Source organism: Centropristis striata, chromosome 12, assembly GCF_030273125.1.
Source record: "Centropristis striata isolate RG_2023a ecotype Rhode Island chromosome 12, C.striata_1.0, whole genome shotgun sequence".
Taxonomy (NCBI): Eukaryota; Metazoa; Chordata; class Actinopteri; order Perciformes; family Serranidae; genus Centropristis; species Centropristis striata.
Window position 1 is genome coordinate 9,486,356 of NC_081528.1, and position 13,332 is coordinate 9,499,687.

Sequence of the window (13,332 nt, forward strand, 5' to 3'; positions counted from 1 at the left end):
GTATGATAAGAGAAAAGCTGACAGATATGAAATATACAGTACATGCAAAGGAAAAGAGGCTTCATTGAACTTTTGTTTTCAATTTGTTTTTTCTGTCATTTTTAAAGCATGTCAGGGTGACCGGAGAGAGACAATAACAGGTTATCAATGGCTTACTAAGTTGAATAAGACTGTGCCCCCTTCCTGATTCCTTACATTTTTGCACATTTGTCACAAATAAAAGATTCAGTGAATGCAATAGTAAATGTTCATTCGATATACTGAAGGGGGAAAAAAGTAATCCAACATCAATATCACCCATGCAACTTCTCATGCCACTTTTAGTGGCAACAGCTGCAACCAAACACTCAATAAGTCAAGATCAGTTTTTCACATTGCTGTGAAGTAATTTAGGTCCAGTGTAGTAGGTCTGTGTAGAATTGTTTTAACTCTGCCACAGTGGAAGGTTTGAGCATGAGCTGTTACTTTAATATCCTGCTACATCTCAATCAGATTGACAAGGCCAACCCAAGGCCTTATCTTTGTTTCTTTTGAGCCCTTCAGAGGTGGACTTTTTCTTTTGCTTCAGCTTGTTGTTTTGCAGCATAACACAGTTGTGCTTGATTTTGAGATGAAGGACCAGACATCCTCCCTCAGCAAATTATCACCATACCATCTTACTTCCACCTGCACGTTTGACTGTTGTTATGATGTTTTCTTCTGTGGTCCGTGAGATGCAACAGGATGTTCGTCTGGGGTCTCTTGAGACTTCCTTGATGAGTCATTAATGTACTCTTTGAGGAATTATATATATAACCCACAGAGCTTTCTCCTGAACTCTGCGGCTCTACTGAACTCCTTAGAATGTTTTAGCTGATTGTTTTGGTGTAACATCACATTTGCTGCATGTTTCAGTCTAAGCACTCACATCATCTGCAGCAGCAGCTCTTTTCAGCAGAGAACTAATAAACTGACTGCATGCTACCTACCCAGCAACAAAAATCAGACGAAGACGTTAGTGGCCAGATGATAAAGAGAGTGCAATTGTGACTTTATTTCTGTCCCAGTTGTAAATTTTCTCAGCTCCAAGTGACTATAAATGATGAATGTATCTTTCATGAATGTTCCTCTACCAGACGTTTTCCCACTTTGAAATTCTTACTGTCCAGCCTTAAGCCTCACTACCATCTGTTTCATACTGTTCTCTGTCAGCAGCAGCCATGGTGGACGCAGCGGCAGCAGAGCAGTTCCTGGATGCCAACCCGCAGTTCGCCAAGGAGTACTACGACAACAACTTCCGGCCCAAGATCATCTCAGACCTGCTGGACAGCAACCGGAAGGCGGACCTGGACATCAGCCAGTTCCACGAGCTGTCGTCGGTGGAGGAGAGCGAAGTCCTCTTCGACCTGATGCGGAACATCCAGGACAACCTGAACATGGAGAAGGCCGTCTTCAACCTCATGAGACACCTCAGCTTCATGATGAGGGCCGACCGAATGAGTCTCTTCATGTACCGGCAGAGGAACGGAGTGGCTGAGCTCGCTACCAGGTTATTATTATTATTATATATTTTTTTTTTTTGGAAGAATACAGTAAATTACAGTTATCATATAAAACACATGACAAAACAGCTCAGACATGACAAATAAAATGAGATATGAATAAGAACTAAAAACAAAATTAATGCACATTTTATCTACCCCAACTCTCACCAACCCCTACGACAGATAGAGGCAACAACATATAATCAAATTAGGTTACAGGTAAACTGGTCTGCTGTAAATGAAGTACAGATACAGCTGGTTTAAGAAACCATAGTATGGAAGATGACAGCATAAGTCTAATATATTCCAAGTAAAAGTTCCAAACTTTATAAAGGATTGAAGCATAAATGAGATGTATTCATTGGGAAAACACTCAATGAGCACTGAGGAACACTGAGGCAGAGGTTATGAATTAGTGTCAAAAGTATAAAGATTATATTTCATTATGTGACTGCATGAACTGCATATATTTTAAGATGCTGTTCTTATAAAATAGTTCATCCTTAACATACATAACTTAGATGGAAACCACATTAAATGAAAACTAGCAGAAGATATATTTTGTCTGTCTTGCAGGAGATGTATGAGCTGGGTTGTCAGAGTTTAATTTAAATGCCTGGATCCATTTACCTTGCAGAACTCCACATTATACCTCTATCACACTGTTTTAAAGTCAAACTGCTTCCTGTTTTTATTTACATTTCCTCCATTACTCCACCTCATCATTACCCAGTGAGGAAACATTTCTGTCACTTTTCCAGCACGGAGCACATTGCTTAAATTTTCAGACAAATCTTCAGGGAGTCATATTGAATGAACACAGATGCTGTTTTCAGCAGCACACTGCTCCACATTCATGCAATTCCAGACACTCACATTTGGCAGCTCAATTAAATAAGAGAACATTAGCTGTGTATTTCTGTTTTTCTGTACCTTAACATTAATGCAGTTACACTACTCCCAGGCTCCTCCTGTTGGAAGCTCCAGTGGTGGTTTTAAATGTAACTGCCTTGCTCAAGGGCAACTTAATGCTTGTCATTTGCATTTCCTTTCTTAGTGACTGGAGTTTTGTCCGAATGGCAACATTTTGAAATTAGCTGTTTTGGTTAAAATATATATATATATTTTAAATTCTAAAAGAAACGCTTCAGTTGCACGGAGCACATCATAATTCCATTTGTTTTTCTGTACCTCCAGGTTATTCAATGTCAATAAAGACTCAGTGTTTGAAGACTGCCTGGTGCAGCCCGACAGTGAGATCGTGTACCCGTTGGATATGGGCATCGTGGGCCAGGTGGCAACCACCAAGAAGATGGTCAACATACCCAATGTGGCTGAGGTAAACTGTGACACGTGATGTGGAGCTGACATGAGCATCAGAACAATGTTACTCGCTTAATTATTTGCATACAGAATCTCAAAATATCTTCCTCGCCATTCATTTCCCCCTCACCTATGCTTGCTTTTGCATACAGTGAAAACAACTGCACATTAACATCGACAATAGTATCTAGAAAACCAAAACCATAAAACAAAAAAAGCCCAAAAAAGTATCTTTATTTACTTGAGGGTAAACTCTTTTCTCATTCTTTCTTAATACATTTTAATGAGGTTGGCCACAGTGAGACTAAAAGCCTTTATCCTTTATTGGTACCTTGTTTAACCTGTTGACCACAAAATCTAAACCTGACCAGTCAGTTATTTGATTCATGGCCAGAAAAAAATAAGTTTTATTCTTTTTATGTAAAAAAATAAAATAAAAAGACTAAACATTGAAATATAAATATTACTTATTGCAAATAAACATTCAAATCCCTGTTTCCAGGCAGTGAACAGCTCTCTCCTGTTGCTCTGTCGCTGTTTGACCACCAGATGGCGACTTGAAACCACAGTGTCCCCTCCACTAAATCCCTCCAACCAAAGCCAGCTCAATCTCATTATGGCCAATACCTTTGACATTTGAAAATGGCTGGCAAGCTTATTCCCACGTACACTTCAAGTTTGCCATGCTACTGCAGGCCCGCTGACTTCACTTCCACCCCCGCCTTTCTGCAGAGTCCTGCACCAACTGTTATTGTGACATTTACACTTAATAAGGCAGCAGCCCACTCCGCATAACTGATGGATTACAAGGCCTCCTCTGTATCAGTTCAATCACTTCGTTTCATGGGAGATTAGAGAGCTCAGCTGCTGATGTACGAACAAAACAGACCCGGGTCGATTGTTCCCGATTGGTTTTTATCGGTTCTGCTGCCAGGCCCGGCCTGTTTGTGCCTTCACCGTGAGCCATCGCACAACAAACATCATCGTGCTGTTCAAAACATTCGCCCGTCACGCCGCAGTCTCTAACAAACACATGAAAGCATGATGGGAAATGTTGCAACTGGAAGGATATCAAAGCCTCCATGCCTCAGCCTCCCCAGTCACAGAGAAGGAACAGCTAATGTTTCCATATAATTGCTTGGCTTTATGATGCTAATGCACTGAGGATGGCCTTTCACAGTGATGCATAGACTGGGAGTCAGTGTCTCCCCGCACTCTATTTCCATCCCAGTCCAATCCAGTGCAAGCCAGTCAACCAGTCAGGATGCTTGTAGGTGGAGGGTAGGGATTATGTGTCACTGGGATTATATAGTGAGCAACAGCTGGCCTCATTTCTCCCTCTTCTTTTGTCCCGGCCTCCTTCAAAGTGAATTTAGTAATCACACAATTTACAAACTAATAACTCTGTCTGATATTTGAGGTGTGATTACCAGAGGTGTGCATGCGTGTGTGTGGGTGTGTGTGTGAGGAAGGTGGAGAGTGTCAGTGGGGGTGGCGTCAGATGAAGCCGGTTAATCTGTCCTGAATTAGAGCGATCCCAGATTACTCCCAGAGGTCACTCAGGCTCTGAGCCATTTTCACAGACTCAGCACAATAACACACCTTTAATCTATTCTGTTACACTGCATTGTTTCAGTGCATTTATTTTTCATAGTAGGGTTAGTAAATTTCAAGTAAATTGTAGGAAAATGTCCCAGGGAAAATAAATTAGGGAATTTCCAAAAGATTGCACATTTTCGATCTTAAAGTTGTGCCTTTTTGCAAGAAATACACATAAACAGCATTACAAGGTCATATTGCCTGTTTTGGTTGAAATAACTGTGTGCCATGCACTGCATTCAGCAGCACACTCTCCATCAAATGTACATATCATCTGCCAGCATTCCATTAAATAAGAATTAAATTAAAGTACAACCCTGCATGCACAGTGCATTCTCCCATCACATGTGCAGCCTGAACTACTGCAGCCACTACTGCACTGTCACAGCCAAAGGACTTTATGCTTCCATGTAATATTACTGATGTGAATATATGTAAGATTTAAAAAAATATTTCACAGTTAAGAAGCAGATCGTAGCCCAAAGCAAAGAACACTATGACTGTCTTGTTAACACTATCTGCTAGTTTTTTCACTTAAAACCTTAAACTTGCCCACAGCCCACACTCTCAAAAATCAAAGTACCTTTAGTTGGCGAATTAATTGAGATAAGAAGAGTATGTTTGCTTTATACAGTAAAAAAAAATGAAGTCTGCATATGGCCAAAGCAAATAATCCCAATTTTTCCATTATTATCCCGGCTAATTCCCATTAATTCCTCTTAATTCCCATGGAAGGTTTCCATGTTGAATATTCCTGAAATTCCTGCAACTCTACAGCAGAGACCCTGATACCACTTTAATTCGACACGGAGGAACTTTATGTATTGATGACTTTTCGATGATTTATATGAAACATATTATTAGACGTATGTATGCCATGTTATCTTATTGTTTTGGATTTTTTTGCATTTATTTATTTATAAATCCAACTTTATGCTTTTTGTTTCCTATCTGACCAAACATTTACCGTAATCATTTAAAAAATGGATATATAGCAAAACCCAGCTGGAAGAGTTTAACAACAAACATGCAAACATGCAAACATGAATTAGGTATAGAAATATATATTTTTGGTTGTTTGTTGCTGCTGGGCAAAAGGTCAAGGCAAAGCTTCAGCTGTGGATAACAAGCAGGATAAAGACTTCTCTGGGCGTTAGGGGGGCAAAGGTCACCCAATAACAAGCTGTCAAACTACCCAGATCTTTGGAACAGGTTTATTTGTAAGCTGCATAAGGCTGCAGTTGAATGAGCCACTGTGTGGTGCTGATTCAGGATCAGCATTGTCTCTCACAGTAATTTTTCTCTTCTTTTCCTGGACTACTAACACACATCAGGCTGACCCCCATGTAGAGAGAAAAAGACAATCTTAGCTATTAATACATATGAAGAAAGGATGATTTTCTAATTTAGTTTTTGGTGCAGAATGATGCTCCAACAGAGGCACATGTTAGAAATAAAACCAAGTATGAAACAAACTGATCATGCAACTTTTTACTCCACTACATACACAGTCACAGGGGCATTAAGTTGTCCAAACCTCTTTCTTTTTGATTTTGCAGATCCATAATATTGATCTGCAGCTGGGTAGAAGGAGAGGGTTTGAGTTGCTGTTGAAGTTTCTTTGCTTTGCATGAGGCAGCAGCGGTATTAAGGTTTCTGGGGCTGAAGGATGAAACTTGAATGATGCAAATGTTTTGATTTTTAGGAGTTTTCTCATGTGGGTGAATGTAGCTGTTGGTGAGGAGGTAGATAAAGAAGTAGAGCAGAAGAAATGTGATAAATACATTAATATATTGGTTGATATGAGCTCATTGCAGATGTATCAGTATCACCGTATATGTCAATAAGATACAGTAAATTGCAGTGCAGCATCGCCAAAGATGTGGAGTGTTGAAGTTAACAGCTTCAACAATCTATAGTTCGTGACAAGTTTATTTTCGACTGTGAAATGTCCCTCTGAGTACGTTTCTGGGTTGCAGTTGTTATAAAAAACAAAAGCTCACATCTTGCCTTACCCAAATCAGGACTCTGTCACCAATTGTGTCTCCTGAGGGCCGCTCTCTGTAGGTTTTTGTTCCTTCTCGGCAGTTAATGAGCCGCTCTTCCTCTGCTTCACCCCTGGAGGAACACAATTGATGACCCCTGCTGTACGGGAGGAGCAGTAGGTGGAGAGCAGCAGAGAGGGCCTTGAGTCTGTGGATAATGGAAAGCCTTTGCTCGCAGCGTTTATGGATGGAAGTGGTGTGTTCATCAAAGCCGAGTCTGGACGGTTTGAAGGATGCGGGGGCAAAGAGCAGGCAATTAAACACAATGTAATACTCTCTCCCTGTCCTTTCTCTTTATAGAGCCCTCATTACAGCGACTTTGTGGACGAGCTGACCGAGTATCAGACCAAGAACATCCTCGCCATCCCCATCATGAACGGTAAAGACATGGTGGCCGTCATGATGGCCGTCAACAAGCTGGACGGGCCACACTTCACTACCAAGGATGAAGAGGTAACATCTAATATTTTCTGTCCTGGAAACTCACCATCAGCAAACGTTAACAAAATATGTTATGTTATGTATTTCTCCAAACTTTCTCTGTCCTGTCCACTGTTTTCTCTTTCCTGACTGCACGGTGTTAGAATTTTTTTTAAATTCAGCTCTCCAAAATGTACAGTAGTTAAGTGCCTTATAACGTAGATTCAGCTTCAGTTGTTCAGTGTCAGTTCTCCTTGTTTTTGCATCTAATCTAATTCAACCTTGTTGTCAAATTAACTAAAAAAATATCTTATAACTTTTCCTCCAAATGGGATGCCATGCAGATAAACAGTATCCTTGAAATCACTCAGAAAGTCCGTCATTTACTTTATCCCCCAGATTATTAAATTATACAACTTTATAGTCTGCATTTTTTCCAGAGGTGAATAAAAATAATGAAATGCAGCCAGACAAAAACTAGGTCAGACTCCTGACCATTGAATTATGATAAATTGTATCAAACTGATCATGTTCCTTTATATGCGGACCAAATAGTCAGAAATGGGCTCAAATTAATGGATTGATCTTCAATAAATATTATGTCAAAAAGTGCTTTGCAATGGCCACATGTGGAGCTATTTGCACCAATAAATAAATCAGCTCTCCCTGTGTATTAAAGACCCCATGGCCTAATTTTCCACTAAATTTAATTGTGTACAACATTAAGTCCAAGTTTTATATTGGACTCAATCAACAATTTCTGTGTATTTATTTGCATAAGCCGTCAGCCATGTGTTGGTTTGTACCTCAGCCTCCCTGCTGCTCTGTTCTGCAGCAGCTGTTGTACAAGTCACCTAAACTCGCTGATTTATTGCAGCACAAATCAAAAGCTCTCAAATCATAACTTAGAGTTCTAATCCATTAACTTCCTGAAAGGAGAACATTTTTCTGCCAAGAGAGGCCTAAAAACATTTAGATAGAGATTTCCAGTGTGCTCAAAGGAAAGTTTATCTGAAAAATCTCTGCCAAAACAATAAAAACATGATGTGAAGTATAACCCCAAAGCCACTCAGATTGTGTATAAGTTGTAAAATAATTACTAACATTACATTAACCACTTGACATCAGCTATTCTCAGCCTCTGCCAAGTGACATTTTAGCTGCCTGAAGGTGTGTTACATCAGCTGAACTCCTCTGTGGCATTCAGTGCAAATACCACAAGAGATAATGTTACCTTTTAGTTTAATATTACCCGTCAAACAGGGCATTAGAACCATATAGGTAGTGGCTATCTGCCATTTGGAATGTGTCACCTGCTCTGACAGATGGAAGAAAGGTGAAACAGGCTAACATATTTAATACAATTTAACAGTAAATTAAGTTTGATTTCAAAACGCAGTGTGTGTCCAACCCACACAACATATAAACCCTATGAATTCTAATACATGCATGAAGACAAAGGGACTTGTCATGTTTGGGGAGGCTCACACTGTTATGCAGAGCAGCTGAAACTGTGTGCTGTTTTTTTCCAGACCCTGAACAAATATCTTAACTTTGCCAACCTGGTCCTGAGAGTTTTCCACCTGAGCTACCTGCACAACTGTGAGACCAGGAGGGGACAGGTGAGACTGCACAGCATGCAGAACTTCATATACTCTCCTCTTTGGCATCTGTATTAGCAATTTTGGAAGTATTACCGGGCTAACTGGGCTTTCTTTCCCTTTTAGACTTAGATCTGATGACATAAATGTGTGGTTAAAACGAAGACAAAAATAATGATGGAAAGAGAGTCATGCAGTTGACTGGTGTTAGACTTTAAAAGCATAAAATGTTACAAAAACATGTCAGAGACTAGTACGGTGGTAGTTAGATATGAGGATGATTTCCGTGTTAGACCCCAGGGTCTGTGCTGTGCTTTAACTTTGTCTCTGTTGTTTTATTCTGCTCTGTGGTGCAGGTGCTGCTGTGGTCAGCCAGCAAGGTGTTTGAAGAGCTCACAGACATAGAGAGGCAGTTCCACAAAGCCCTGTACACAGTCAGAGCCTTCCTCAACTGTGACCGTTACTCTGTGGGCCTGCTGGACATGACCAAGACCAAGGTGGGTTACCATGCACAAAAGCAAAACAATTACTAACAGGTCAGTAAGCAGCGCTGTAATCCACTGTTTGTAGATGTCTGTATGTGCTACACTGTTTTAGATTGCCAGGTTGCCTCAAATGTGCAAACATTTCCAGCATTAGGAACGGGCACATGTTCCATGAAGTATGTTTACTAAATGAACCAAGCTTATTTCAAATATTCTGCCTCATTTTCAGTTGACTCAGTTGCATACAGCAGATTGATCTACAATCGTAATCCTGAAGAAGTGGGGACATTGTCTAAAACATAAATAAAGAATGTATTCGTAATATATTCAATTGAAAAATGTAGAAAGACTTTTGTGTTTTTAAATATATACTCTATTCTAAATTTGCTCCATAATAGCGACTTTTTTAAAATCAGGATTGTAGTTTAGTTTAGTTGAGTTGCCATAGTAAGTGAGATTAAACTGTGTGAATTTGCTTTATGGAACCGAATCAACTGAAAATTGAGTCAAACGAAGTGAAATACGCCTCACTTATTTGGAACAAGCCACCTAAATAAAGCTTAAGTAATCAAGTTATTTCAACTTTAATCAACATGCAGACTAGGAAGAAAAGATCTAGACTCAAGGTTTGGTTTTGGTCCGAAGAAGTTTGATTGCCGACACAGTGTTCAGGTTCCACAACATCCTGAATCTTTGAATTTAGCATGAACCACAAAACAAGCTTGACATCCTTGATATTAAGGACATATAATGATAAACTTTTAAACTAAATGCATCCATTGCTTATTAATTATGCCTGCTGTTTTTGGACCATTCTCATCTAAACTGAGTTTTAAAGAGATCTGTTTCTGTCTCTTCTTCTCTTTTGGGAGGAGATATTTTGAGAAAGTCCTTTGAGGCTTTCTGTTCTTAATCTGCACTACTTTTCTATCGCTTCAGTCCCTCGTGTCAATGAAACACTTAAAACCGTCTTCTGATCAGTGTCGTACAGCCCCTATGTATTTGTGCTAACTAACATGTTGTCATAAATACTACTTATTGGCTCTGGCTGTCACCTAATTACAAGCAGCTGCCAGTTGATTCCTAACACCTGCTATCGGAGAACAAACACATGTTGTCTGCCGACACAGATGGCTGTCTGATAACGGCGTTGGATTTCATGAAAAAAGTACTTAAAGACAAACATAACTAGTAGCTCAAATTTGAGTCGATGTATTGGAAATTGTGCACTTTGCAAAGACAGGACCAAAAATATTACACAGTCCTAAGAGGCTGCAGGAATTAGCATTTTCAGGCAGAATGCCGGTGTTGGATGAGCATCCAATTTACAGTAAGTGCATCTAATTAATGAAATAACAGAAGAAGCCGTATCAGCGATGTTTCAATGTTTAAATCTTCTGGTTTCTGTGTGTGTCTGTGTGTGTGTGTGTGTGTGTGTGTGTGTGTGTGTGTGTGTGTGTGTGTAGGAATTCTTCGACCTGTGGCCAGTTCTGATGGGAGAAGTTCCTCCTTATGATGGACCCAAAACTCCTGATGGCAGGGTAAGGAAATATAACCACTGCTATTCCAACTACTGCTTCTAAACCTGCTCATTACGTGCCACTGTCAGGTCAATATATCCCCTTCACTATCACCTATCCACAAGAAGGTTAGTCTAAAACTTACAGCAGAATTTCCATGAAATATGTAGAGCTATTTAAGTAGAGATAAGTATTTCTGTTTCAAAGAGGATTCATCTCTTTTTTTTTGTTTGTTTGGTATTTCTGGGACTTTTCATCTATCACCATCATCAGGACTAATTTCTAGGGGTGCACCGATTGCAATTTTCTGGCCAATCACCGATCACCGGTTTTTAAAAAGCCTGACCTGCCAATTCCGATTTTGGCCGATACTGATTTTTTAATAACTCACAGCATACACCTTCAAAGTTTGAATCTTATTTTTTTGAAAAACAATAACACAGCAGTATTTCTCTTTAACAAATAAAGGAAATCACAATGTCTGAGGTAGTTATTAAAATATTGAACTTAAAATAAATAGCAACAATTTACAGGACAAACTGCAACCATAAATAAAGTATCCTGAGTTTTTGGTTTCGTCATAGTACAACATACATACAACACAGTCATGCAGAAGTATGCGTACTTGCAGACGCACTTTCAGACCTTTGCGAAGGTAGATAAGATCGGTTTGACGTAAAAGAATCGGCCGATCGCAGATCCCGCAAAATTAAGGAAATCGGTGCACCCCTACTAATTTTGCAAGATATCAAAAACTATTGGCCAGATTTCTGTGACAGCTTCTGAGAAAAACCCATGAACTCAGGACTATGAATATCTCTAGGACTATGAATCTCTCTTGGTTGTATTGTCAATGTCAATGTAAGTCAATGACTTTCATCTTGTGACAAACTTGATGTGTTCAGAGCTCAAAGGATGGCTAAATCATCAGTATGTTGTTTGTTCTGTGCAACACCCTCACACTGTGGGATGTAAACATTCACAGCACTCTCTCAGGGCCGCTAGTTAGACTTTTTCTTTTGTAAGAAGTTAGATCCAATTATTTTTGCTAAAGTTAGGTCAAGGATTTTATCTGGCTCTGCTTTTAAGACCAATGAAAGCAGATGCTCTCACTGACCACCTTTTCTACAGTTATACAAAGTGCTTGTGTATAGCTAAAAGTAAAAGTTCTTTATTCACCTTGTAAATAGTTATTTTACTCAGCACCTTTTTCCAGAGCTTCCAACTGTATCACAGACATCAGTATTTCGAGTTTCTGAATTAAGATTTTATAATTCTAGAAAAAAAGGATACTTTTTCATTCCTTTAGATTGTGAACTTGAATAATGGTACATTTGTATACTGTAAGTAATTCTGAAAATTGTGCCACTTCTTAATCAAGACTCAATATTGTCACAGAGTATGATCAGTCTTATCAACACATGTCACTCTATTTTTTTATATTTTGTGTCTCCTTAAGGAAATTGTCTTCTACAAACTGATCGACTACATCCTCCACGGCAAAGAGGACATCAAAGTCATACCGTGAGTCACAGCAAAGGTCTAGTTAAAAGGGAAGCTGTGGAGCTTTTGACCACTTGTCAGAGGGATATAACATAACACAAAACAAAGCATCCAACAGCAAAGGCAGGGGCAGTCAAACAATAAACATAGATGTAATTAATGCAGGTTTCAATGTTTTATAAAAAATTTAAATGTCTTATGAGAAGGGAAATGTATTAAACCCATTTGTCAGACTCGAAAGACAAACACACACGATGTGGTGAGAGGTTACCAGAGAGATAACAGGATATTAATGTCATCTCTACCTCCCCCATAAAACCAAACATGATTTACATTATACCTTATAAAGGGCTAGAAAAACAATAACTTTTGAGGCCATGAATAGCAATTAATCTTCTTTTAAATAATGTGTTTGCTTTTTATTATCCAGCATTGTTTTCTCTTTATTTTTAAACATTAATAACTTCTGTCCAAACATTTCACTGCGGATCTAATCTCGGCTGAGTAAATTGAAAGCTATTTGATTTGAATGATTTTACAAGCGTTTATTATTCCCTGACAGAGTCAAATTTACATTCACACTGAATAGAAAATAAGTAATTGACATGATTTAATATTTTGCTTCCCTGTTGTTGTTGTTGTTAAATGTGATAATTTAACAGTTTAATTTTCTGCCTGTCATGTTTTTTTTAATCAGGAATCCTCCTGCGGATCACTGGGCTCTGATCAGCGGTTTACCCACCTATGTAGCAGAGTCTGGACTGGTCAGTGTCTGCTTTTCTTTTTCCTCTTTCTTTATTCCAAGTCTGCTCACATAATATTGAAATTAAAAATGAGCATAAACTCTCAAATCCAGTTTCTGTCACAAGAACATTGTCGCACCGTGACAGAATTATCTAACAGCATCATGAGTTTCACGCTACATTTTTACATGTTTGTCACACGATAACAATACATCAATTAATCTTTGATGAGCACAAAATGAAACATGAAGAAGTTCTAATTTGTCAAATTGTTATCATGTGTCATTGAAGCATATTTCATCATCCTTTCCTAAATTTGTTGAAGTCAAACTTTTCTGCCTGCCAGAAAAGTTAACAAGTTCCAGTGAGTGATTGCAGGAGCCTACAGCTGGTCACACTGTTACATGATGATTGAGGATATTTAACATGTGACCTTCCAGCAACTGCTCGGCCACCCCGGAGCTCATACATGTATAAATTAAACAACAAATGAATAATGAATGAATGGCCAGCGAGCAAGTAGAATGCAAACAGTGACAGGTCGATTCAGCAGGGGAGTAAGTGCAACAA

General features: G+C 39.0%; 1 protein-coding gene across 2 annotated transcripts in view; it reads left to right on the plus strand.

The window, feature by feature from the left end:
- Nucleotides 1-1,194: 1,194 nt before the first annotated feature.
- pde6a (phosphodiesterase 6A, cGMP-specific, rod, alpha) overlaps nt 1,195-13,332 on the plus strand; it is a 37,092-nt gene continuing 24,954 nt past the window's right edge. The window contains exons 1-8 of one of the 2 annotated variants that reach the window (XM_059346969.1): nt 1,195-1,528; nt 2,721-2,862; nt 6,791-6,943; nt 8,443-8,532; nt 8,868-9,008; nt 10,463-10,537; nt 11,976-12,040; nt 12,717-12,783. In XM_059346969.1, coding sequence (XP_059202952.1) covers nt 1,200-1,528; nt 2,721-2,862; nt 6,791-6,943; nt 8,443-8,532; nt 8,868-9,008; nt 10,463-10,537; nt 11,976-12,040; nt 12,717-12,783 — 1,062 coding nt within the window. In that variant the 5' untranslated portion in view covers nt 1,195-1,199. Of the gene's footprint in view, nt 1,529-2,720; nt 2,863-6,790; nt 6,944-8,442; nt 8,533-8,867; nt 9,009-10,102; nt 10,327-10,462; nt 10,538-11,975; nt 12,041-12,716; nt 12,784-13,332 lie in introns of those variants that run through there. The other variant, XM_059346968.1, reaches the window with a different exon arrangement.